The following is a 24145-nucleotide window of genomic DNA, read 5'->3' as shown; positions in this document are numbered from 1 at the left end:
TCCAGTTGTAAGAATAGGTTCTGGGAACTCTAATGTACAACATGTTGACTGTTTAACAATACTGTATTGTTAGTACTTGAAAGTTGCTAAGAGGGTAAATCTTAAAAGTTCTCATGACCCACACAAAAGAACAGTAATTATATGAGGTGATGGATGTGCTAACTAACCTATTGTGGTAATCATTTCACAATACACATGTGTACTAAGCCATTACGTTGTACACCTTGAACTTACACAGTGTTACTGTCAATTACATCCCAATAACGCAGGGGAAAAAAACCAAACAGACTAAGGGCAGCCTCTCTCACTTTGCCCCTACCTTGTAGGTTAAAAGATTATGTGTCTGTAGAGCCGGGCTCTGCCTTCCGGTCAAATTCCACCACACTCAGCCCAGCGAGGGGCGAGGGAGATGCATAGTCTGGGGAAGGGCCAGCAGACCCCAAACACCACCTTCCACCTTCCACTCCAGCAACCTGCATTCCTAGGCTTCCTGTGACCCTCCCCGTGCACTTGTCCTGAGGTCTCAGCAACCCACCAGTCTCTCTGGCTCTCACAAAACCGGAAAAACCACGTGCAACTCCGATCAGAAAAGTACCCATCCTCTGCTTAAGTCTCTGATGTCCCAAACATGTGTGGTGAAGTGGTCTGTGTTTCCAATCTAGATTTCATACCAACACTTAAGTGATCTTCATAAAATCAGATCTGATTATGTCTTTCACTTAAATCATTTTTTAAGGCCTTTTCCGTGGGAGAACCACTGTCTACACCGCAGCTTCTGCCGGGGCAAACCACAGCCTGTGGGCCAAATCCAGCCAGGTACCTGCTCTGATAAACAAAATTGTATGGAACCATCACCACGCCCACTTATTCAGCTATTGTCTGTGACTATTTTTGCTACAACGGCAGAGATGCAGTGGACCACCTGGCCCCACAAAGCCTGAAACATTTACTATCTGGCCCTTTACAGAAAAAGTGAGCCAACACCCAGCTTTTCTGCCTAACTCTTTTTTTTTTTTTTTGGTCGTTGTTGTAAAATATATGTAACATAGAGATTACCATTTTAAACATATTTAAGTGTACAGTTCAGTGGCATTAAGTACATTCACATTGCTGTGCAGCCATGACCACCATTCATCTCGGGAACTTGTCCACTTTCCAAACTGACTCTCAGGAAACATAATCTCTGCATTCCCCCTCCTCCAGCCCCTGGCAACCTCTATTCTATTTTCCGCCTCTGAATTTGCCTGTTCCAGGCACCTCACATATGTGGAATCACACCCTAGTTGTCTAATTGCATTAGCATAATAACACTTCCAAGGTTCACCCATGTTGAGGCACGTGTCAGAATTCCATTCCTTTCTATGGCTAAATAGTATTTCATTGTATGGATAGACCACATTTAGTTTATCCCTTTATCTGCTGATGAACACTTGGGTTGTTTCCACCTTTTGGCTGTTATGCATAGTGCTGCTTTCTGCCTCTTTTTTAAAAAATCTGATTTTATATATATATATATACATAGAGAGAGAGAGAGAGAGAGAGTTTTATTTATTTATTTAATTTAGTATTTTTCCCCTTAACAGAGGCACTGGGGATTGAACCTGGGACCTTGTGCATGCCAAAGCATGCACTCTACCACTAAGCTATACCCTCTACCCAACTTCTGTCTAACTCTTGAGTCTTCCTGCATCACATGCCAGCTCCTTTAGTCTTAGAGACCTTCGGTAAATTCCCCAAATGTGTCACGCTCCCCTCCACCTCTCAGCTGGAACACCCCACCCCCTTCCACCATCTTAATCCCTACTTAGTCTTTAGTCCAAACAACTCTTCTGGAAGCCATCCCTGACCAGGCCCTCCCTGGTCCCCCCTCCACTCACCTCCCTGCCAACGCAAATTCAGTCGGGCCCATCTGGTTAGAAGCTCTGAGAGCATCCTGCACTTTCTCCTGAGAGCCTTAACACTGTTTGTAATTACTGGACACAAGGTTATAACACCTACATGTGATTATCTGATTAATATCGGTCCTCACGAGGCCAAGGGCTGTGTCTCTTTTCCCTTTCCATTATACCCGCAGCAACTAGCCCAGAGCCCAGAACACATTGCATTTCAGCAACTCTAAGATGCACATATTTTCACCTTTATCTCCAATGCACCTTACAGTCAATGTCTTAGACTCACCGGCATATGCTAATGAGAGCTCATGAAACACCAGCTAAATCATTGAAATGGAAACGCACTGACATGTTCCCCACTTTTCCCTGACAGCATAGCTCCCGGAATGGGGATCCAGGCCTCTCACACACAACAGTCCCCAAAGGTAGACTCTTCACCGTATCTCCCAGTAAAATTATCCATAATCATTTTATCATCTATGCCTTAACTGCAATTTTGTTAAATGTAAATATTTAAAACATGCTACCCATTTTTGTGACCCTGTTTAGCTTTTCTTCCATTTTTAATACACTGAGACCCTCAAAAGCCTGCAAGGGACCCAGGCCACAGTCAGCCTCTGAGGGGCCCTGCACAGAGTCTCCCCGTTTCTCTCATTAGCTGGCAGGTAGCCACAGATACCATGTCACCCTCTGCTGGCAGCAGGACTCATTCCCCTCAGACCACAGCCAGACACACACCACGTCCACTTTCATGATTTTCTCCCCTGGGTGCCTGCGGCCCCACCATAAACTTCTGTATGACCCTTTTGCTATGATAGTGCTTTTCTCCTCTCGCAGAGCCCCTTCCACCCCGAGCAGACCCGGACACGCGTCTTAGGCATAAACACGGAGCGAGTCCCCCGCACAGGGTCGCTCTAGCGCTGCACCGTCCAGCACACCAGTCACTCGACACACATAGCCCTTCCACTCTTACAGTGTGGCCAGTACAAACTGAGATGAGCTATAGATGTAAAACACACTCCAGGCTTCAAAGACTTCGCGCGGAGAAAAGAATGCGAAATATTTCCGCAATATTCTTCTCTGATTGTATGCTGAAGTGCTGTTTTGATACATTGGGTTAAATAACACATATGAGAAAAATCAGTATCACTTGTTTCTTTTGCCTCTTCTTATCGCACCTACTAGAAAACGTAAGGTCACATGAGCAGCTCGCATCCTACTTCCAGGCTGCACTAAGGTGCACTCTGAAGGGCCCGGCAAATTTTTCCTGTAAAGGGGCCAGACGGTAAATATTGCAGCTTTGCCGGCCATACTCAACTCTGCTATCAAAGCAGGAAAGCACCCACAGCCAAAACAGAAAGGAATAAACCTGGATGTATTGCAATAAATTCAGATTTGGCTCCAGGGCTACCAGACTTAACGAGTATTAATAGTATAAATAAACAGGTCATTTCTTGAAAATTCCATTCTATTCATTTTCCGGGCTAGCCATGAAGGAAAATCCACCCTTTATGCAACTAGAGGAAGGAAAGACAAGTTGACCTGAGCCTTCCCTGGCTGAGAAGCTCAGTCGCCCCAGGGCACCCACCAAATGCACTCACTTGGGCGTATGGGCCTCGTCTACGCGGTGACCCAGCTGGAATTCGTGGGACTTGCTCCGATGCAGGGCGGTGAAACCCGGGATCAAGTGGATCAGCTTCCGGGAGGAGGGCGGCGGGGTCCCCGGGGGCTTCAGCTTGTTCTTCCTTCTCATGGGCGGCGTGCCCGGCGGGGTCACGGTGGTGACGATGTTGGGGGTGCGCGGCGGGGTGCGGACGGCGTGCCGCTGCCGGGGCGACGGGGGCAGGGAACGGTGGCCCGACTCCAGGGGCGGGGGCGGGCACAGGCCCGGGTAGGCGTCCACGGTGAGCCTGTCCACGTGGGTGTACACGGGGGCCCCGGGGCTGGGGCTGGCGTGACAATAGTGCTGGACGCACTTGGACTGGACCCTGGGGCTCTGGGAGAGGTGGGTGCGGATCCAGGGCGTCGGCTCCGGGGGGCACACGGGATTGTTCTCCTTCCCCGTCTCCGTGGTGGGCCACTGGATGGTCCAGTCTTGTTTGGAAAGGTTGCCTCCTGAGTTGGAACAAAGTAGCAGAGAGACAACAGATTAAGCCATGCGAAGGTCAGGTGAATCACACTGTTAGCACATTACAGTATATGCACATTACACTGTATACGTGGTACACCTGTGCTGGTTACAGAGTATGCACAATTCGCTGCATGCATATTTACATAAATTGTGCATGATATGATTGCGCACGTTTACATAAATTATGCAGGATATGTTGTATGCATATTTACATAAATTCAGCCACACCCGCTTGGTCCCTCCAAGAAGAACGAAATCCCTTCCTTGACCCTCTCACCATGACCCCAGTTCAACAGCCTCACCCTCTGCTGTTCCAGGGTTGGGGAGCCCACAACTCAAATGTCTAGCAAAGCAAAGAGGCTAATTCTTGTCTTTTGAGCATCCAAGGATCCTAGTTTCGGCAGTTTCAAGGTGATTTAAAGAATTTCCAAAGATAAACTTTCAATTACATTGTAATTTTAATACCGAACCCCCACGTGAGGTACATGAATTTCTCAAAAGTCAGGTTCACCCTGAGGTCACTCCCTGACCTCTTATTCAGTCACTGCACACTTCTTCTGGATCTACCATTGCTGTGTGCTTGATCGTGCATTCATTCAACAAACACTTTCTGAATGTGCTAGGTGCTGTGCTTGGAAAAGTCACAACAGACCACACACAGGCCAGAACCAAAGGTCCTCTGGACTTACGTTCTGCTGAAGGTAGACAAGATAGACATGAGAGACAAGAACGCATACTTGTGAAAGGATTTCAGATAGTTCTTGGTGTGAGGAGGGAAACAAACAAAATGATCTGATAGGAAGAATATTGGAAACGGTGAATGGTTAAACTGTGGTACATACAGAACACTACGCAGCCACAAAAAGGACTGAATTAGTGATGGATTAGTAATAAAGATATTACATTATTGTTGACTACATTCCCCATGCTGTAACTCGATGTATCATGGTGGTCATTCTGTAATGTGTAAAAATGTTGCATCACTATGTGGTGCACTGGGAACTAACATAGTGTTGTAGGTCAATTATACTTCAAAAGACAGAGAAACCTACAGAAAAAGAGATCAGATTTGTCACTACCAGCGGCAAGGGGTGGAGAGGAGGGGAAGGGGATAAAGGCAGTCAAAAAGGACAAACTTCCAGTACTAAGAGAAATAAATACTAGGGATGTCATATATAACATGATTGATATAATTAACGCCGCCATTTGTTATGTACGAAAGTCCTTAAGAGAGTAAATCCTAAGAGTTCTCGCCACCAGGAAAAAAAACATGTTTTTTCTTTTTCTTTTCTTTTGTACCTATTTGAGATGATGGATATTCACTAAACCTACTAAAACAATCATTTCATGATGTATGTAGGTCCAATCATTATGCAGTATACCTTAATGTATGCAGTGCTATATATGAATAAAATTATGTCTCAATAAAACTGGAAGATAGATAGATAAAATTTAACTAGCAAAAAAAAAAAAAAAACCACAAATTGATTTCTCCAAGATCACTGGGGCTGCTGCTTGGACAAGGAAAACCCAGTTAAGAGGTAACACAGGGCTCCCATCGAGAGATGATGCTGGCTTCCACTTGGGTGGTAGTGGCAGCAAAGATGGAGAAACGTCAACAGGTGTCAGCGGAGGAACACGTGGCGGGAACTTACAGAAGGCGATCGAGTGGGCCCTCCCATCACCAGCAAGGAAGGAGATTTGGGGCAGAAATATATTCCAACTTGTGGCTGACTAGCAATAACAATAATTACTACTATAAGGACCATAACAAGAGCTAACTTATAGAGCATTTGACACTTGACAAAGTGCTTTCATGAACACTGACTCACTGCCCCCTTTTTAATTAAAACAACTCATTTTGTTATTACATATTCATTATAGAAAAATTAGGAAATTCAGATAAGGAAAAAGGCAGCGTTGCCCTACCACCCAGCCATCATCCCTATTACGAACGCTTGGCTGTGGAGCCTGCCAGATGGTTTGCTGTGCATTTTTTTTTTTTTTTACAGAAATGCCATAAGATCTTATTTAATGATTTGTCATCTGCTTTCTTCATTTGGGACTGTTCCACATCTTACTTAATTTTCATAAATCTGTGTGCAAAAGGCCATTTTGAGCTCCACTTTGTAGATAAGGAAATGGACATGCAAAGATGTTCCCAAGGTTACAACAGAGATAGGAACTGGCAGCCAGGATTCTAACCCAGGATCTCGGCCAGGGCATCTGAAACAGAGTGGTGCCTACATTTACCAAAGACCCTGGACCATCAATCAGCCAAGTGGGGATAGGAGCTGGAGCAAGGGGCTATTGCTGGCAACAGTCTCCCTTTTCCATCCTCCCAGACTTTGCCAGAGTATTCTACCAAAATCACCATCACTCTGGTGTCTAGTCTCAAATATTTACACATACACATTAGCCCCATGACTAAGAGAGTCAGCTCTGGAGTCAGATGACTTGGCCCTAATTCTGGCTCTGGGCTGTGTGACCTTGGGCACGCAAGCAAACCTCTCTGAGTCTTGGCTTTATCAGCAGGGAAAGGGGGCAATAATAGGACCTGCCCCAGGGGAATATTATGAGGCTCAAATGCAATAACACACGTGATGTGCTGAGCACAGCACCTGGCACACAGAAGCCGCAGCACCAAGGTGACGCGTCACTACCTCCCGTTCAAAGACTGTGCGCTTGTGCAGAGAGCCGTCCACGCACCGGATGCTTCATCACCCTGTGGAAAAGGGGCGGAGGGGCAGGTATAGAAGGAAGGATGCCGACAGAGGGAACAGCAGGGTCAGGGGCCGGGAGATGGCAGAACATGGCAAGTTTGGAGAACTGCAGGCAGTTTGGTATGGCTGGAGATACTCTGAGGAAGGAAGAAATCCAAGCGAAGGCTGGGAAGAAGGGCAAAGAAGGATCGTGCAGGGATTTGCTCTCCTAAGTGGAAGGGGATCATGATTGATCTCCTGCAGCTCCTGGAAACCTGAGGCCACCAAGGGCTCAAGGCCATCAAACCCAGTAATGGGTGAGGCAGAAACTCTGGTCCACCACATCATGCAGCTGTACGTTCAAGGCTTGGACCCCAGCCCCACGGTCATGCCCAGGGAGGGGCTGGCACTCCTCCAACCACAAATGATGATGGCGTGGAGGCCAAGTTCCTGCCTGGCTATAGTGTTATATCCACAAGGCCAGGGACCTAAATCCCTGCTCATGCCAAGCGAAGGGCTGGCTCTCCCAGGGAGCCAATGCTGAGAAGTGGGTTGAGGCTGGAGGCCAAGGTTCTTCCCACTACATGGCTGTTATATCCCAACCTCTGTTCATACCAGGGGAGAGGGTGGTGCTTTCCTGATCCTGTGGCTTAAAAACCACATAGCCCACTATGTTGCCATCGAATCCTGCTGGAGCTTCATGTGCTGGCCCAGAGTGAATGCACCAGCCACTCCTCCTGTCCCTTTGTGGCTAAAGCTGTCCCAGAGGCCCTGGTGCACAGGCTGTGTGAACATCTGTTCTTGCTCAGTGGGACCCAGTTTGCATGGAGGCACGATCAGATGAGTGTGGTGGCGAGATGTATCCGGCCACTATGGACAAAGGACTGGACCGGTCAAGAGGGGCCGCAGGACCCCAGCCTGAGGCTGCTGAAAGCATCTGGATGGGAGATGATGAGGCCCAGGATTAGTATTGAGGCAGCCGAGATGGAGACAGGTGGGTTGACTTGGTATAAGGGGAGGAGAAAAAACAGCTACCATGTACTGAGACATTACTATGTCCCTGACGCTGTTGCTCCAAGGCATTTGTGTTAAATTAGATAGCCACACAACAATCCTACAAAGTAGACAAAAATTATTCTCCTTTATAGACCAGGAAACTGAGGCATAGAGACGTTTAAATGACTCACTCAATGCCATACACCCAGGAAGGACAGCCAGGGCTCGGGTCTGTACCCTTCAGCATGACACTAAGCTGACGTCCCGGTTTCCAGCCTGAGTCCCATGGTGGCTGGTGGTGCCCATCAGAGCAATGGAAAACACAGAAGGAAATGGAGCACATAGAAGAGCGGGCAGCAAGTTCAAGGTCAAGTTCACCGGACAAGTCTGAGGTTCCTACAGGACATCCTGGTGAAGATAGCCAGGATGCAGCAGAATTTCACCTCCTCTTCTGGCTCCCTGGAAATTCTGGGAGCACCTGCTCAAGAAGTTATTTTTCTATCCTGACAGAGTTGGTCGGGAGATTCTAAAACTGCCCAAGTCTATCCAAGAGCGTCAGGCTCATCTGAGAATTTTTTTTAAGAAAGAAGACATGATATGATTTAATCAGGTTCACCTTTTTGTCTCCTCTCCCATCTGACCTTTGAATCTCCAGAGCAGACAGCCCATGGCCCTGAATTATAGGTCAGGGAGGGGAGGTAATGAGCTCATCACCCACTGCCTGACTCCCTCTGAAGGAGGAGACAAACCTCCGCATTTGGAAGACTTGCTTTCTGAACTGAAAAAAAAAAACAAAACAAGAATTAATTCTAAGTAAACATGAAGCAAGGAAGCAGGAGTTTTTATATGCGCAGAGCACCCTGGACTTTGCAACATGAACTTGCCCATGCCTTTCCCGAGACTCAGTTTCTTCATCTGTAAAATGGGGATAACATTAGAGCTTTCCCCTAGGATCGTTCTGAGGATTAAATAAGACCATACAAGTAGAGCATTTAGCACAAACTCTTGACACACAGCTAATGCTGCATCCATGTTAATGAAAATGAGAGTAAACCCACCTATTTTATGTGATGCTGGTGAGGATTAAATGAAATAGGTAAGAAAATAAAGTGCCTTGCCTTTGATGCCTATATCTCTGATCTTGCCAGCTGCCATCCCCTACAGAAAGCAAATCCATGGTATCAAAAGCCACTGAGTCCTTATAGTGGTTGAATTGTATCCCCCCAAAAAAGTTGCAGTCCTAACCCAGAGTGCTTGTGAACATGATCTCATCTGCAAATAGGGTCTTTGCAGATATAATCAAATTAAAATGAAGTAACACAGTAGGCATGTGAAAAAACGCTGAATATCGCTAATTATCAGAGAAATGCAAATCAAAACTACAATGAGGTATCACCTCACACCAGTCAGAATGGCCATCATTCAAAAGTCCATGAACAATAAATGCTGGAGAGGGTGTGGAGAAAAGGGAACCCTCCTGCACTGTTGGTGGGAATGCAGTTTGGTGCAGCCATCATGGAAAACAGTACAGAGATTCCTCAAAAGACTGAAAATAGACTTACCATATGATCCAGCAATCCCACTCTTGGGCATATATCCAGAGGAAACCTTAATTCAAAAAGACACATGCACCCCAATATTCATAGCAGCATTTTTACAATAGCCAAGACATGGAAACAACCTAAATGTCCATGGACAGATGACTGGATAAAGAAGTTGTGGTATATTTCTGTTTGGAATACTACTCAGCCATTAAAAAATAATAAGATAATGCCATTTGCAGCAACATGGATGGACCTAGAGATCGTCATTCTAAGTGAAGTCAGCCAGAATGAGAAAAAAAAAATACCATATGATATCACTTATATGTCAAATCTTAAAAAAAAAAAAAAAAGACAAATGAACTTATTTACAAAACAGAAACAGACTCAGAGACATAGAAAACAAACTTACGGTTACTGGAGTGGGAAAAGGGGTGAGAAGAGATAAATTGGGAGTTCGAGATTTGCAGATACTAACTAATATATATAAAATAGATAAACAATAAGTTTACACTGTATAGCCCAGGGAACCATATTCAATATCTTGTAGTAACTTATGGTGAAAAAGAATATGAGAACAAATGTATGTGTGTTCCTATGTGACTGAAGTATTGTGCTGTACACCAGAAATTGACACAACACTATAAACTGACTGTACTTTGATAAAAATATATTTTAAAAATGAGGTCAACCTGGATTAGAGCACACCCTAAATTCAATGACTGGTGACCTTAAGAAGAAGAGAGGACACACCGAGGCGGAGGCCACGTGCAGATGGAGGCAGTTCGCAGTGATGCAGCATGAGGAATGCCAGCAACACTAGAAGTTGGGGGAGAGGCATGGAACAGACTCTCTCCGAGAGCTTCTGAGCAAGCATGGCCCTGCCGACACTTTGATTTTAGACTTCAAGCCCCCGAGAACAGTGAGAAGATACATTTCTGCTGTTTTAAGCCATCTAGTTTGCAGTGGCTTTGTCACAGCGGTCCAAGGAGACTAACAGAGCCTTCAATTGAGAGGCAGCAACATTCACTGAATACAGACAGAGGAGTTATGATATCAAAGTTAGCATTTGGGAGGCCCTGCCAGACCCCATTAGGGGATTCACATTCATCTTACCCGCCCTGTAAGGCAGGTGCTATTGATCTGTTTTATGAATGAGTCTGGATGAGTGACAGGACGGGGCTAAAGTCCCAGAGTCGGTAACATTCACCTTCACTCTTCCCCTGTACCCTGTGGCGTCTGGAGCTGAGCTGGGATCCACTGCCCCCGGAGCCTACAGTTTGTCTGTAACACACGTGCGCGCACGTGCCCCTCCATGGGATTCAAGGATGCACTGAGCTGCCCCCAGGGATCGTGGTCCTAAGGTTGTGTCAAAGTCTGAGAGATGAAAAGCGAGGAGGAAAAGCTTCACCCCCTCCTCCGTCAAATTCTCTTCTCCTTCACTCTTACATTTAAAAATCAGAAGTTTGAGGGTGAAGAAGCAAAAAGTCTCCGTTCATTATCCAAATTGTCAGCTGCTCAGCTGACAGAGATGCAACGTCTCTCTGCCAAAGCTTCAGAAGCGCTTCACTGGTCTCTCTCTTTTGATCCTCTTTTTAATAAAGTCTGAGGGAAAAGCGTAATTTTTCATTTTAAATAGGGAAGGTGTGGCACCAGGGTGCTGCGGGGGTTATTCATCGTAGCTTTGCTATCTTGTCATCCGTTTCTGGAAATCATTTTCTTTCCAGTCTCGAAAGGGGCGGGGAGAAGGGAATAGGTTTTAAGAAATGAAAGGTCTCAGGATTGATTAAAGACATTTTCGAGGTGTGGGGATTTTTTTTTTTTTTTTTGACATTCTCTGATAACGGACCGAGGGAAATAAAAGCCATTCGCAAGGGAGAAAGTGATTTCAAAAAGTCTAGGCAAGTGTCTAACGTCTTTGTCCCTTCTCATTAAAACTGTACAAACAGGCAAAAGTGTGGCTTAGACTGTGTCTGAATTTCAGAGCCAGCATCAGAATGCATGTGTGCGTTAGCTCTTCAGGGGCAGAACGGGCAACGAGTCTACTATCCCAGAATCACCCCCTGCTTGTAACTTCGGTGAATATTTCACAACGCTTGTTAGTTTAATCCTCACAACTTTCTGGCAAGAAACAGAACTTTCAGAAACTGGTTGAATATATTAGACTGAAGTCATTAATGGAACAAAAAAAAAAAAAAAGGTTGTACTTTAGTCTTTTTAACTTTTTGGCAAGAAGCAGAACTCTCAGATGTTGGTTGAAAATATTTTTCACCAGAGTCCTTGGTAAAGCAAAAAAAAAAATAGCAACAATAACAATTATTATGAACATTAATAATAGTTACAATTTATTGAGCACTTACTATGTGCCAGACAGTATTGTAAGTATTTTTTATGCATCATTACACATTATCCTCATGAGACCCTCTGAAGAAAATTCTGCTGTGGTCCCCATGTTACAGTGGAGGAAATGGAGGATTATCTGAGAAACTGAGTTGCCCAAGGACACACAGCTAATAAGTGGTACAGAGGGGTTTCCAATGCAGGTCTGTACCTCTCACGATCTCGGTTTTTCTAGAAGCCTCCCGATGCCCTCAGGAAGTGAGAGACCCAGCCAGGAAGCCCTTTAAAGTCTGAACTATTTCACACAGACTTTCTGGATCAGCACAGGGGGCAATGCTGTCTGACCCTCTGAAAGTCAAAGATGATAGATACGCAGTAAAGCCACAATCCTTGAAAGAGTGAAACCTGAAATCCAGGACGAATTTTCAAGTTCCTGGTCTGTAGTACTTGCAAAAAGAAGCAAATAAGGACAAACGAAAAACACACCGTTGCCAAAACAATTCAACATTGGCAAGAATCTTAAACTCAGACCATATTAATGAGCTTGGCATCCGGCCAATCTGTGGGTCCCGCCAGGCACTGTCTCTGCCCCAGGATGTCCCCAAGCAGGACCAAACAAATTCACTGACCCCAGTCTGGGCAGGTCATCTGGGAGACGGGCCAGGGCAGGGAGCTTGGGCTCTGACCCAGTAATGCTTCCCAGGTCCTGCTCCGTAAGGCTTTTGCAATTTCATTACCCACCAGGAGATCAAGCCAGATTAACCTTTGGTCACTAACTTCAAGGTAGCTTCTCTGTTCTAACAAAGCTCTTTTTAAAAAAAAAAAAAAAAAATTTTATTGAGGTGAAATTCACATCAACCATTTTGAAGTGCAGAATTCAGCAGCATTTAGTACATTTACAATGTTGTCTCCATCAATTCCAAAAAATTTTCATCACCCTCCCACAAAAAATCCCACACGTTTAAATAGTCACTCCCCACGTCACCCCCTTCTCCCAGCCTCTGGCGACCACTAATCTGGTTTCTGTCTCTGGATTTTCATATTCTGGGTGTTTCACATAAACGGAATCATATCATAGGTGATCTTGCATGACTGGCTACTTTCACTCTGCATAATGTTTTCAAGGGTTCATCCATGTTGTAGCATCCATCAGAATCTCATTCCTTTTGATGGTTGAGTAACATTCCATCATACGGATACACCACATTTTGTTTATCAGCTGATGGACATGAGGGTTGTTTCTGCTTTGTGGCTGTTGTGAGCAGCATATGCTATGAAAATTTTCATACTTCTTTGAACAACTATTTGCAACCCTTTGGGGTATGTACCTAAGAGTGGAATTCCTGGGTCGTTTAACCTTCTGAGAAACTGCCAAACTGTTTTCCACAGTGGCTGCACCATTTGACATCCCCACCAGCAACTTACGAGGGTCTGATTTCTCCCAATCTTAGCCAACTCTTGTTATTTCTGTTTCAATAGTTATTGTTGTTGTTATAGCCATCCTGATGAGTGTTTCTTCTTTTTAACATTTTTTTTTATTTTGGGGGGGGCAGTAATTAGGTTTACTTATGTATTTATTTTTAGAGGAGGTACTGGGGATTGAACCCAAGACCTTGTGTATACTAAGCATGCGCTCTACCACTTAAGCTATATCCTCCCCACCCTGGTGAGTGTTTAACAAAGCACCTTTAATAATCGCCGTAGCTAATGTTCATTCAGTGTCTCCTGTGGACCACGCACCTTGCACCCCTACCCCTCATCCTCATGCCTTATTTCGTCTAATTCTCATGACAACCCTGTGGGGCTGGTGAAGAAATTAAGTCTTTGGAAAATTAAAACACTTGCCCAAGACCAAGATCCAAGCCCTGGTAGTCTGACCACAGATCATCTTCCCTTGGCAGCTATACAAAACAGGACACATCTGAATTTGTCCTCACAGCCATGCAGAGGACATGCAGCCCCACTTTTCAGATGGAGAAACTGAGCCTCACAGAGGAATCGGGACTTTCCATAGGTCCACCCATACAGAAAATTCCACATCCATCCAGCTCCAAATCCCATGTTCTTTTCCCTCCACTGTATCTTCTCTTACAGTAGTTGGTGTTTCCATTGTTAAGCACAGTTAACATGGTGACTGAGATGCATCCAACCTCCTGAATGAAGAGCACAACAGCCACCATCTGCTGGACATTTTAAACTGAAAAAAAGCCCTTCCTGGTTCATAACCATAGTTGGAATCTACACGGGGAATACTGCAATAAAACACTGCCCCGAGGATCCCAGTGGTTAGGATGTTTGGCAGAGCAGCAAGCCCTGGAAGTATGCACTGGTTCTGACACCGTGCACTGCAGTCTCCCTGGAGCCGTGGTTCTGAACCCCGGTGACCGTCAGCATCACACTGCAGCCCTGACCAGCTTCACGTGAATGCTTAGCAGAGTGGACAGCACAGTGCACTGGACATCAGGATTCCTGGGTTCCACACAGCCCTCCCCATCACGTCCCCCAGTGCTGGGTACCAATGTTCATCACGTCCATCCTATGACTCTTTCTCTCCTCCTCCTCCTGTTTCATTTTCCTTGCAACTCTTACCACTCAGTGGAATTATTTTCTTCTACAGTTGGTTCTCATTATTCACCATCATCATGTTCTATGAAGTCACCGCAAACACTAAATTAGCCAATACTAAATCACCGCTCCTAGTGGAAATTCAAGGTTAGGTTCCTATGAGCCTCTGGTCGTATTTTCATCAACTGATCCATACATAACCCTGTTTTATGTCTATTTCTGTTTAAAGGCAGAGCTTAATTAGTTATGTAATATCTGTATTGCTGACTGATTAACATTCAACCCCTGGCCAACAGGAAGGAAGCTTACTGAACACACGTATTTTCTCCATAAGGCACATCACAGCCTGCCTGTGCTCAGGAACACTAGACAGCACTTGAGTGCTAATGCACAGGGGTCATTTTAAACAGAGAAATCACCCCCCGAAAAAAGCACCAAAAATGTGGAAAAGTGACACTAAATTTAAGACCAAAAAAAAAGGGGGGGGGGCATTGACCTCAGCTGAGAATGTGAACATCAGGTGACTCGAATTTTTTCTCCCCTCCACATTTGCAAGTATTGGCTTGAGGGTTACAAATAAATTTTAAGGAGTAGGTGAATCCACAGAGATGAATACAAAATCCATGAAGAATGAGGATCGACTGCATTTATCCGTGTATTTGTTTATCATCTGTCTTCCCTGCCGAAATGCAAGCTCTGAGAAGGCAGGGGCCTGGGCTAACTTTCTCAGCACTGCATCACCCAGTGCCTCGCACGGTGTCTGGCAGCAAATAAATACAGAGGTTCTCCCCCAACGCATATGTGTGCAAATCATCCCACAGCACACCTACGACTTACACCGTGCTATTTGTCAATCACATCTCAAAAAAGCTGGGGGAAGTGTTTAAATAAATATAGATTTTCTTGTTTCAGTGCATAGATTATATGTTGCTTCAATAATATTTATGGAATGAACCGATTCTTGAACACTCATAAATTCTAACCGCCATGATTGGTAATATTATTTGTACCACCCAGCCTGAATTCGGGCGAGACGTGAGGGAGATGCCTTGTCACAGCCCAGGGCTGCCCAAAAAGGGAAGGATAAAGTCTTGAGAAATAAAGATCTGATGACCAAGGGAAATGAGTAGGAAGATGACCTTATCTTGATCTTGCCCTGCCCCCAGGCTCTACATCTGCTGAGAAATAGCTGTGATTCTGCCCCCCACGCCTGGCTCCAGCCCCCTGCAGAAGGATGGGCTGCCCCATGGGCCTCTGAGGGAGGAGGAGGAGGAGGAAGGGAGAAGCTGGCATGGGGCTCAGATCAGCCCCCAGGGATACAGCAGGAGAGCGTCCACACAGGGAGAAGCCACATCACCAAAGGATGCTCCCTGAGACTCTTCTAATTCCAGAACTCTCTGTTGCTCCATTACTCTGCCTCCCTTTGAGTGACAGGTGGTATATTAGTTTTATAACTTCTTGTGTTGGCAAATTCAAGACAGTGGAAGGTGGCATTAGATGACCTCAGGTGCAGCAAGGCACCTTATTTTTATCCCCAGACAACTGACTCGGGCGGCAGGTTTTCTTAATCTCTCTGCCTTTTCCCTCGCTGTGCGGATTCAGTGGGACCGGCATCTGCCCTGATTTCTTCCCCAGTTTCCCTCTGCAGGGAAATTGCTTGTGAAAGCTTCAGAGCCTGGTGCGGGCAGGCTGTCAATCTGTTCAGGTTACCCTTGACTTGGAGGCAAAGAGAAATGTGGATGCTTCCAGGAAAAAGATGTTGGTTAAATTTTTATTATCCTGTCACCCCTGTTAACCAAGGCAGACATCTCCACGGGCACCAGGGGGCTTGTCACAGAACAGCAGGACTCAACTGAGTTTGAATCCCAGCTCTACTCCTTACTGCTGTGTGACCTGGAGTCAAATGCTTAACCTCTCTGAAGGGGTAGTTTGTGTATCTCAAAAGGGAGTAATAAAAGCACCCACTCCTTAGGGTTGTTTTGAGAATTCATGAAAATCAAGCACCTTGCAAACAATCCACCTGCCGTCACTGTTAGGATTGTTGTTGTTGTTGCTGTTTTTAGTTAGTTGTAATTCTGTTTCTTTCCCCAGGCAGCTGCGTACAAGCATCATTTTTATTAGACATCCACTACCTTCAAGGCACCTGGATCCACAAAACTAGTGACTTCTCCATCCACATAGAATTTATTCCCTACGTATCAGATTAGGAGGACTTAGCATGAAAAAAAGTTAAAAAGATTATTAATAATTTTACATTAACTACATGTTGAAATGGTAATTCTTTTAGAAATACTGGGTTACATAAAATATATTGTAAAATTTAATGTTATTCTTTAAAACGTTAAACATAGAGTTACCATATGATCCAGGAATTCCACTCCTAGGTATTTACCTAAAATAATTGAAAGCAGGGACTCAAACAATCCTTGGACACTGATGTTCAGAGCCACACCATTCACAATAACCAAATGGTAGATACAACTCAAGTGTCCATCAGCAGATGAATGGATAAACAAAATGTGGTCTATCCACACAATGGAATATTACTCAACCATAAAAACAGATGAAATTTTGATATATGCTACAGCATGGATGAACCTTGAAAACTTTACAGTACATGAAATAATCCATTCATGAAAGGACAAATACCATTATGTTTTCATTTATAAGAGGCCTGTAGAGTAGTCAACTTTATACAGAAAGTAGAATAGTGGTTGACAGGAGCCAAAGTTGCTTAATTGTTACAGTTTCCATTTGGGATGATGAAAAAAAAAGTTCTAGGGAGGGACAGTGGTGATGATGATTAGACACCACTGTGAATGTCCTTACTGCCACTGAAATGTACATGTGAAATGGTTACAAGGGGAAATTCTATGTTATGTATACTTTACCAGAACAAAAAATTAATGTCACCTATTTCTTTTTATGCTTTTTAATCTGACAACGGGAACATATTAAATTACATACCTGGCTCGAATTACTGTCCCCTCATACCTATAAGGTCCAGCATAGATTTAGAAGAGGAGGCGGGTATTAAACACCAAATCTCACTTTGATTATTTAGTTAGAACAGAGGGAGCTGAGGGTTGGGAAGCAGCTTCCTTGAGGACTAACCTTTGAGCTGGAGTCTGGAGGATAAGAAGTGGTCAATTCGGCAAAGAAAGTGGGGCAAGTGCCCAGACCAGGACCAGCATGTCCAAGGATGGGGCCCATGGGAGGAGATTCGAGGAGCCAGTGGAACCAGAGTAGAGGTGATGGGAGTCCAGGGGGAACTGAGGCAGGGGAGGCAGGCAGGGGCCCACAGGGCAAGGTGGGAAGCTGAGGATTTATCCAGAGGATGGTGCCATCTGTGGTTTCCTGGCACCGATGACCGCCCCTGAAGAAGCAAGTCCACTGCATCTGAGCCATGGACCTGTCCGTATATGCAATTAGATTATGAACTCCTGAAGGACAGCGCCATGTCCTGGCACTTTCCATCTCCTCACACCGTCTCAGCCCCTGACATAAATATTTGCTGGCTTGATCTGAAGGAGGCCAACCCAGGCAGGTCTGTCCCCTTAGCAGCTAACCTTTCCTGGCACCCAGCCTGCCACGAGAGCCCAAATGTCACACTGATGATGCTTTCAAAGGGTATCTCCAAAAGGAGGTGCTGCCGAACCCAGGGATAAAAAAGAAATGCAAAATTTAAAAATATGCCTCCAGGTCTAGACAATAATTAAACCTTTCAAATTGATAGAGATCATGGACTGAGATGGAACGAAGCCCGTCTAGATCTTAGCAACGTGGACGCTCCCGGTTGCCATGGTTCCGTCCCTTGGTTACTAACCTGACGCTGCTTCTAGATGAGGCGCGGAGTCTGAGCTGCTCCGTTGCTCACTTATCCCGCAAAGAGTTATCGAGCACCTGTGAGATGCTGGAAGCCTCGGTCAGCTTCCTGCCAGCTTTATCTGGACCGTAACTCCTCTCACATCTGGAATAACTCCTCGTACGTGGCGGTAGGAACTTCTGGATATCGATTTAGCAGGGGTTAATAAAGACACTAACATTTTTTAAAAGGACCTGCTGTGTGCCAGGCACTGTGCTAGACATTTTGCCTGTATCATCTCTGTTTAATCCTCACAGGTGGACACAATTATTCACAAGGTACAGGTGAGATTGCGGTGGGGGGTGGAGTGGGGTGGGTCTAACTTTTACTTGTTCTAAGCTATATTGCTAGGGAAAAATTTGAATCCAGAGCTCCTCTTTATTCCTCTTATGGTGGAGGATGGTAAGGAAGAAGGGGAAAGTTCAACTAAGAAAGAAAAAGAGAGAGAGAGAAAGAAGAAAGAAAGGGAGGGAGGAAGAGAGAAAGACAGAAAGAGAGAAGGAAGGAAGGAAGGAAGGAAGGAAGGAAGGAAGGAAGGAAGGAAAGAGAGAAAGAGAGAAAGAGAAGGAAGAAGAAAGAAAGAAAGAAAGAAAGAAGAAAGAACGAAAGAAAGAAAGAAGAACGAAAGAAGAAAAAGAAGCAAGAAAAGCCAGAAATACAAATCCAATTCCAATAAAGTCCTTCTCTTCCTGCCTAATTCACTTTAGCATTCATCCTTAGAAGGAAATGCCATGAAAGTAAGAGTGATAACCTGAAAGGAAAGAAAAAGAAAAAAGAAAACTGGGAAAGGGCAGAGAAGGGGAACAGGACACTCAGCCCCCTGGGGGCATCCTTAGGGCAGTGTCAGCAGCTAGGGGCAGATAAGGGATAACAGCCAAAAATGCTAAAGTATTTCTGAAAGAGAAACAATGGGACAAAGTGAAATCCACTGCAGTTAAGGATAAAATGGTTTCACGAAAGACTGAACTCAACAAATATTTACTGAGTCCGACTGTATGCCAGTCACTGAGCTGAGCAATGTCCAGCGTACAAGGACAAATAACACCAGTGGCAATGATCGCAGTCCCCCTTCACTGAGCGTTCACGGTGCACCAGGCACTATCCTAAACATTTACATTACCGAATCCAATCCTTACAATGGTCCTACAAGGTAGATACCAACATTTCCCCCACTTTATAGATGAAGGACAAGGAGGCCTCTGACCCCAAGGGTGCCCTGGTGGAGTAGGGGAGATAAGGTGTGCAGGTGAGCATCTTCAGTGCCATGAGATGCCTTAGGCAAGACACCAGGTAGTATGAGAATGGCAGTCAGGTGAGGGCTTCACCTCTCTGAGCCTCTGTTTCCTCATCTATAAAATGGGGGCAGTATTACCTACCTCATAGGACTGTTTTGAGGGGCTAGTGAGTTAACATTTATAAAATACCCATGGTTCTGGGTCTGGCCATGAAGGAGAGGGCCCATCTTAGGAGCACGGCTTAACAGCCCCAAACTCTGGAGAAAATGCAAAGGACGACCATCTGAGGATTCCAACAAGTAAATAATAGCAGGTGAACGGGGAGGAAAGTAAAAATGTGCAGAATGACCAATATGGTGAGTTTCCTTCATCTCCCAGTTTTGCCTTGAAAATGGGCAGAATCCAGTAACTATGCAATGGACCCGAAAAATAAACATCCCAGAGGAGACCATCTTTCTAGACAAAGGATGGAAACACGGGGCCCTGTGAGCAGAAGACTAGGGGAGAATCCTCTTTTTTCTCTTTTTCCTCTCCCAGTCTTGCCCCAGGTCATCCCAGATATAAAACTGCACTCATATGACACGGAAACAACACAGGCACCTAGGACCCCAAGAGAAAATCCATCCCTTTGGCTAAAGGAACTGGGAATAGGAGCCAATGTGATGTAAATAACATAAGAGAGAACCTATGAGGTTTTCTCTCTCTCTTTTCTCACCACTCGACCCCCAAGGCTAGGATTTGTGCACCAGGGCAGAAGGCTAAAACTCTGACAGAATCCCATCTTTTAGCCAGAAGAACTGGAAAAAGAAGCCCTTGGGAGCCAGAGGATGTGGAAGATATCCCCAAGAGGAAAGAGCAGGAGAAGAGGCTTCCTAATTCTGTGTGTGAAACACTGCACATGCTCAGAACCAACCCAAAGGTGCACTGCAAAAACTTTGAGAAAAGATCTGCTGTTGGACCACCATCCACAGAAAGCAAGACAAAACTGACAGCCTGGACCCATCCAGATGGATCAGCTAAGAAGAAATCAAAACAAAAACAAACACAATAATCAATATTCTCCAAAGGAGACTCAGAATCTCACAACAATATTTCGAATGTCCAGGAGATACTCCAAAACCATTTCAATGCTTACTGATGACCCATGATATAGGACAACTATAATATAAAGGAGAGTGGACACTCAGACCAGAGGAGACCCTTAAGAAATGATAACATGGACTTGCTGCAGTATACTCTGATACAAGCCAAGGGAATGGCTTGTGGATTGCTCTTCTGCAGGGAGAGACTTGTTCCAACCATCCATGAGATTTCCAGATGTCCCCCAGCATCAACCATAATGCCTCCAACTTTATATACTAAGCACAATATGAAAATCTAGTCCCTGCGCTCTGGGTTCTTATCATCTAAGGCTGATTATAATGATACAAACAATCAGGTAGAATTAAGAAACCAAACAAACAATGGGTTGTAATTATATACATCAGCTCAAACACCAGGCATCCTTCCCTGACCTCCTCATCTGGGTTGGTCCCCACCCCTCGTTACTCCCCATCACTGCCTTGCCACTTTGCACGGTTTAAAATGCGTATTTATGTGTTCTTTTCATTTCATCGTCGCTCTTCTCCCTACAGAGCATGCAGATCAAATTGGTCTTGCTCAGCCTTGGCTCTGTAGCATCTCGTGGATGCCTGGCACAGAGCGGGTGCCCAAAGATGTTTGGGCAAATGAATAAATGGACAAATGAGAGAAATCAGTCAATGGGTTTAGTCAAGGTGAAGTGCAGATACAGTTGAGGAACAGAAGGGTGAGGAACCTATGTGATTAGGCATCAGGAGATTTCAGAGGAGCAAAACTACTCGGCTTCCCCAAAACAGACTAACGAGAAAGACTGTGGTCTCCCTGGATCTTTATTAATAGGCTGGACCACTGTCTGCCTCAGATGGATGGAATGATGATAAACTACTACAGAAGACTCTTGAAATACCTGTCTGCCCAGTGATAAATGTTTGCTCTTTGTAATCACCTCTACGAAAGAAGCCATTTTAAAGAAGCAATATCCCAGTATTTCACTAACTACTGAAGTCAGACCCTATCTATGGGTTGAGAACTGGGAAAGAGAAGACTTGGGAAGAGATGGTGGATGGACAGCTATGTTTCTGCTGCAGTCAGGTGGAAGAGGAATTAGATTTGTCCTAGATGGTTCCAGGGGTCAGGGCTCAAATCAATAGGCGTAAATTAAAGAAAAGCAGATTTTGCTTGGTATAAGTCAAACTACTAGCTTATACTAAGCTAACAGCTAGCAACAGCCAAGGAAGGGAGGGAGGGAGAGAGGGAGGGAGGAAGGAAGAGAAGAGGGGAGAGAGAGAGAGAGAGAGAGAAAGAAAGAAAGAAAGAATTGGGTGACCTCATAAGGTCAGCAACTCCCTGTATCTAGAAGCTTTGGGGAAAAGGCTGAATAATCAGAAATTCACAGATGGGATTGTCCACGTGATGGGGATTTGGACTAGATCTGTGTTTCCCAAACTGTGTCCCAAGGAATATGAGTCCTAAAAGTAAATTTGAGAAAGACTGCATGCTACACCCCTCCACTGGAGAGTCACAAAGAAGATCAGCAGGTTAAAGGCTCTGACAAGTCCTGCAGAGTAGGACCTGAGCTCTATGAAACTCAGCATTTCTCAAACTTCTGGAATCCAAATTACCTAACTTCTACCCGACATGGGTGAAACTAGGACATTTCAAATTACCTGGACTAGAAGAGAACTCTGATCTTCTTAATGTAAACATTCTGATTCTCTCCCCGTTAAAGGGAACGAAGTATCAGTGGCTAGATGCTCTGGGCCAGTGGATCTCAACCTGAGCATGCCTCTGGGTTCCTCGGGGGTTTGTTAAAACACTGATTGTGGGGGCCGCCCCCAAGGTTTTGATGACTTGGATCTCAGGTACAGTCAGATATTTGCATTTCTGACAAGTGCCCAGGTGGTGCTGATGCTGTGGAGGCAGGGAATCTCACTTTGAAAACCATTTGCCTAGACTTGGAGATTTGTGTTTCAAGCAACCTGGAGTCAGAGCGCTCCATACATCTCGCTGTGAGTTAATCTCTAAGCCTTTCTAATTCTGACTTTTCCTTCTCATTCCACAAATGGGAGATGGAGAGGGGAGAGAAAGAGGAATCTGATCCTGAATGATGGAGGTACAGTCCGCAAAGCCCTCCCCTGCTAGTCGTTGTGACAAGAGAAAACCCAGGTGGCATTGTTAGAGGAGGCTGATTACAACCAGCCCCGCTCAGACCTCTCGGGTTCTAATTCAATCACACACTTACTTTTTCCCCAGACCTCGTCTAGATGCTTTAGCCCACAGTGTCTTATTTATCCACTATGGCATCCTTGCCAGGCAACTACCAGTATTCCCTTTTTACTGATGGCCAGACTGAGGCTCAGAGAGGTGAAGTGGCTTGGCCAAGGTCACACAGCAGAAAATGACAGAGCTGGGGCTGTGAACCGAGACCCTTTGAGCCCAGGTTTGGAGCTCTTTCTGCTCCATGACTCTTCTTGCCACCTGCCGTTCCCTCTTCTTCCCCATCCTCCAATCCCTATCTTTATATCAGGAATAGATTCCACAGGGAAGCCCCTCCCTTCCTCTGATTCCTCCTGTAAGCAATTCCATCCAGTCCTACAAAGAGCTACTACGTGTCAGGTACCTGGAGATGCAGCAGTGAACAAGGCAGAGGAGGTGCCCACCCTTGCTGGCATCAGAGCAAAGTCACAGAGACAGACCACTGCCATAAAGTGTGCACCCCCTGTCCACATGCTGACACCAGGCCTGCCTGGCAGCTCAGTGTTTCTGGGAGGATTCTTAGCTGAATCTCAGAGAGGAAGTCGAGTCAGCTGGAGGAAAACATGCTGCTCAAAGCAGAGCCCTGAGTCAACCCCTCCAGTGTCACCCCTGGACTTCCATCACTCCCCACGACACATCAACTCCACGTGCAGGACCACCATCCACTCTGACGCATCTCCTTCCCTCTCACCCCACAGCAAAACCTTCCCACGCCACCGCTCTACACACCCCATATCTCTGAGCTCTCTCCACCATCACTGCCTCTGCCCGGTCCGAGGCACCATCATCTCACACCTGGACAGCTGCAGCAGCCTCCTGGTTGGTCTCCTTGCCTCCCTTCCAGCTCCTCTACAACCCATTCTCCAACAACAACTGATCTTTACAATCAGCTTCCCTACTGTAAAAGTCAGTGGCTCCCTATTACTCTTAGAATCCAAATTCCTTCCTGCTTCCTACAAGGCTCTCCCTAATCAGAGAACAGCCCATGACTCTCACCTCTCCCTCTGACCCTGCCCTCACACCTCCTGCCACTCTGGCCTTCCTCCTTCCCTTCAAACACACCAACTCACCTCAGGGCCTTTGCACTTGCTCTTCCCTATTTGGAAATCTCTTCCCCTGGACCCTCCAAGAGCTGGCTCCTTGTCATACAGGTCATTTCATTAGCTTGCACGTCACCTTCTTGGAGAGGCCTTCCCTCTCCCCTGAGTCACTCCCCGTTAGATCAAAATGGTATTTTCTTCACAGCCCTGAGTCATTGCCTATTTGCTGGTTTATTCATTTACCATCCATCTCCCCCAACGGAATGCAAGTTCTATACAAGCAGGAACTTCTGTTTATCTTGTTTACTGCTTTCCCACCTCAAACTAAGCGCTGGCACATAATAAGCCCCCAAGTATTTACTGAGTGGGTGAGTGAGTGAGTGAGTGGCCAAAACACCCTACACCACTCAGTGTGAGTGGAACACAGAGACTGTGGAAACGAGGCTGAACAGTTTCCAGCCGAGGAATGACACGATCAGAGGTACGTTCTAGAAAGATCCCT

General features: G+C 45.5%; 1 protein-coding gene across 1 annotated transcript in view; it reads right to left on the bottom strand.

Annotated features, from left to right (window-relative positions):
- KSR2 (kinase suppressor of ras 2) overlaps positions 1-24145 on the bottom strand; it is a 376779-nt gene that overhangs the window by 225174 nt on the left and 127460 nt on the right. Inside the window, exon 4 of the mRNA XM_032471653.1 lies at positions 3494-4007. Coding sequence (XP_032327544.1) covers positions 3494-4007 — 514 coding nt within the window. The remainder of the gene's footprint in view (positions 1-3493; positions 4008-24145) is intronic.

Source organism: Camelus ferus, chromosome 32 (assembly GCF_009834535.1).
Source record: "Camelus ferus isolate YT-003-E chromosome 32, BCGSAC_Cfer_1.0, whole genome shotgun sequence".
In the NCBI taxonomy this organism is placed as follows: Eukaryota; Metazoa; Chordata; class Mammalia; order Artiodactyla; family Camelidae; genus Camelus; species Camelus ferus.
Note: the sequence above shows the minus strand (reverse complement) of the source record. Positions and strands in the feature narration are given on the sequence as shown.